Genomic DNA, 2,453 nt, shown 5'->3' with positions numbered 1-2,453 from the left:
TGAACCATGTGAGGCGTAAGTGATTCATTCAAACGACTTTTGCAAAATTCAAAATCGAAAGGATTAAAATTAGAAAATATTAAAAAGTTATAGAACTCTTTTAGGATCTTTAAAAAAGGTAGAGGATAAAAATACTAAAATGTCTAAATTATAAGACCAAAAAAGTCCTAATTTCACATGTTTGACATCTACGTGAATTAATTTCTTCTCACCAGCTTTTTAAGCTATTCAAGTTCTATAAATTAACTCAACAAAATCAAGACGATGACTAACTACATTTCATCAAGAAAAGAATTCACCACAAAATGGCCTTCGTCTTGCCCGTTCCATCCATGCAAGACCTTAAGCTCAAATTACAGCAATCAACCCTAGTTTCCCCAGCAAAACAAACTGAGAACAAAGTCTTTTTCTTGTCTAACATCGACCAGTTTCTCAACTTCGATGTTGTCACTGTCCATTTCTTCAAAGCCAACCCTGATTTTCCTCCAGAAACTGTGGCCAAAAGGCTCAAGATGGCACTAGAAAGAGTTCTGGTGCCCTATGATTTCTTGGCTGGAAGGTTAAAACTGAATCTGCACTCGGGCCGCCTCGAGATCGACTGCAATTCGGCTGGAGTTGGTTTCGTGGTGGCTTCTTCAGAGTGTTCGCTTGCTGAGGTGGGTGACCTTGTTTCTCCCAACCTCGGATTCCGGCAGCTTGCGATTCAAACCTTGGATAATTTGGGACCAGAAGTTGATCAGCTACTGTGTGTTTTCCAGGTTATAGAACTACTTTCTTGACCACTTTGGGAAATCGCAATTTTAGTCGTCTAACTTAAGCGTGTTATTTTTTATCCTGTACAAATTGATTTTCTCAATTGAATAATGTAATTTTATGATTTTGGCAGTTTTGCACCTTTTCTGATCAATTTGATTGAAAAAATAAATGTAACTTATGCCCAATTAAATTACAAATTTAATCCTATAAATCGATTTTTTTAGGATCAAAACTGCCAACATCTTAAGTTATAAAATTAAAAATTCCAACACCCCCTAAGTTACAAGACTAAAATTACTATTTACTTGGCAATTTTTGACCAAATTCGTTCAAAAAGGATGAAAAATTGCCAAACTAAATTATGAAAATCAATTCATGTAAGATAAAAAATGTCACCTCATAAATTATAACACTAAAATTGGATTTTTCCCTCACTCGTAAATCGTCCAACCAAATTTTATTCTATATATCGTGTTGGTATTTGGCAGTAATGTTTTAATGTTTGTCGTTCACAGGTAACATCGTTCAAGTGTGGTGGTTTCTCCATTGGTATGTCTACGAATCATGTCTTGTTTGACGGTGCAAGCGCCCAAATCTTCATTGAAAATCTAGCCACCCAAGCATTCGACGACAAGCCTTTGGCCATTATCCCATGCAACGACCGCCACATTCTAGCCGCCAGATCTCCGCCCCACGCGGAGTTCCCACACCCTGAATTTTTCAAACCCGATCTCCCTGCAGGTTTGGGGCCTCCAGCGTTCGACTGCGAAAGGGAGGAATTGGATTATACAGTCTTCAGCCTAACCTTAAACGCTATCAATTATTTAAAGGACAAAGCAAGGGAGAGTATCAGTTCTACCAGCACGAAGATCACCAGCTTTATCGTCGTGGCAGCGCTCATATGGCGGTGCAAAGCGTTGTCAAATTATACCGAGTACAACAAAGATACAGTTTCCACTCTGTTTAATATTGTGGACATAAGATCAAGGCTGAATCCGCCGTTGCCAAATTCATACTGCGGCAACGCAGTGCTAGCTGCTTATTCGTCGGCAACATGTGACGATATTGAAAAATGGCCATTTTCAAAGCTGGTGGAGTTGGTGGCAGAAGGGCCAAAACGGATGACTGATGAGTACGTAAAATCTACGATAGACTGGTTGGAGATAAACAAAGGGCGGCCTCGTGGGGAGTATACGGTGAGCTCATGGCTGAGAATGAGGTTTGGTGAAGTGGTGTATCCATGGGGCAAGCCTATGCACAGTGGCCCAGTGGTGAGCTATAGGAAAGACATTTGCTGGATCTTTCCCGGTTTTGATAGAGTTAACGCCTTGGTTTCTCTGCCTGCTAAAGAGATGGAAAGATTTGTGGCCTGTTTTCGTGAGTTCTTCCCACAATCCATCATTAATTAGCTTAATCCATGTCATGGGAACTATTGCCTATCTATATATGTGGGTGTGCGTTTGTAGATGGTTATGGTTGGGAGTAGTAATTAATAATTGGGTTTAATGCAATTTATTTATTTGATATTACAATAAGCAAATTATCTTACTATGAAAAAAAAAATTAGCAATTTATTTCACTATGTTTTTTAAAATGAACAGGAAGGTAAAATTGCATCATCTTAAAAGGAAAAATTACAAAATTAGTCCCGTAAGTATAGGGTGGCAAATTAACAGGACTAGCAATTTTAGTCCTAT

At 38.7% G+C, this 2,453-nt stretch overlaps 1 protein-coding gene across 1 annotated transcript; it reads left to right on the top strand.

The window, feature by feature from the left end:
* Positions 287–2,233, top strand: LOC105178602 (omega-hydroxypalmitate O-feruloyl transferase-like). Its single transcript, XM_011102113.2, has 2 exons — positions 287–758; positions 1,272–2,233. Exons 1-2 carry the CDS (start codon positions 306–308, stop codon positions 2,163–2,165), a joined length of 1,347 nt encoding a protein of 448 aa, XP_011100415.1. The 5' UTR covers positions 287–305; the 3' UTR covers positions 2,166–2,233.

The sequence above is a fragment of the Sesamum indicum genome, linkage group LG16, assembly GCF_000512975.1.
Source record: "Sesamum indicum cultivar Zhongzhi No. 13 linkage group LG16, S_indicum_v1.0, whole genome shotgun sequence".
Lineage (NCBI taxonomy): Eukaryota > Viridiplantae > Streptophyta > Magnoliopsida > Lamiales > Pedaliaceae > Sesamum > Sesamum indicum.
This window is presented reverse-complemented; position numbering and strand designations above follow the sequence as displayed.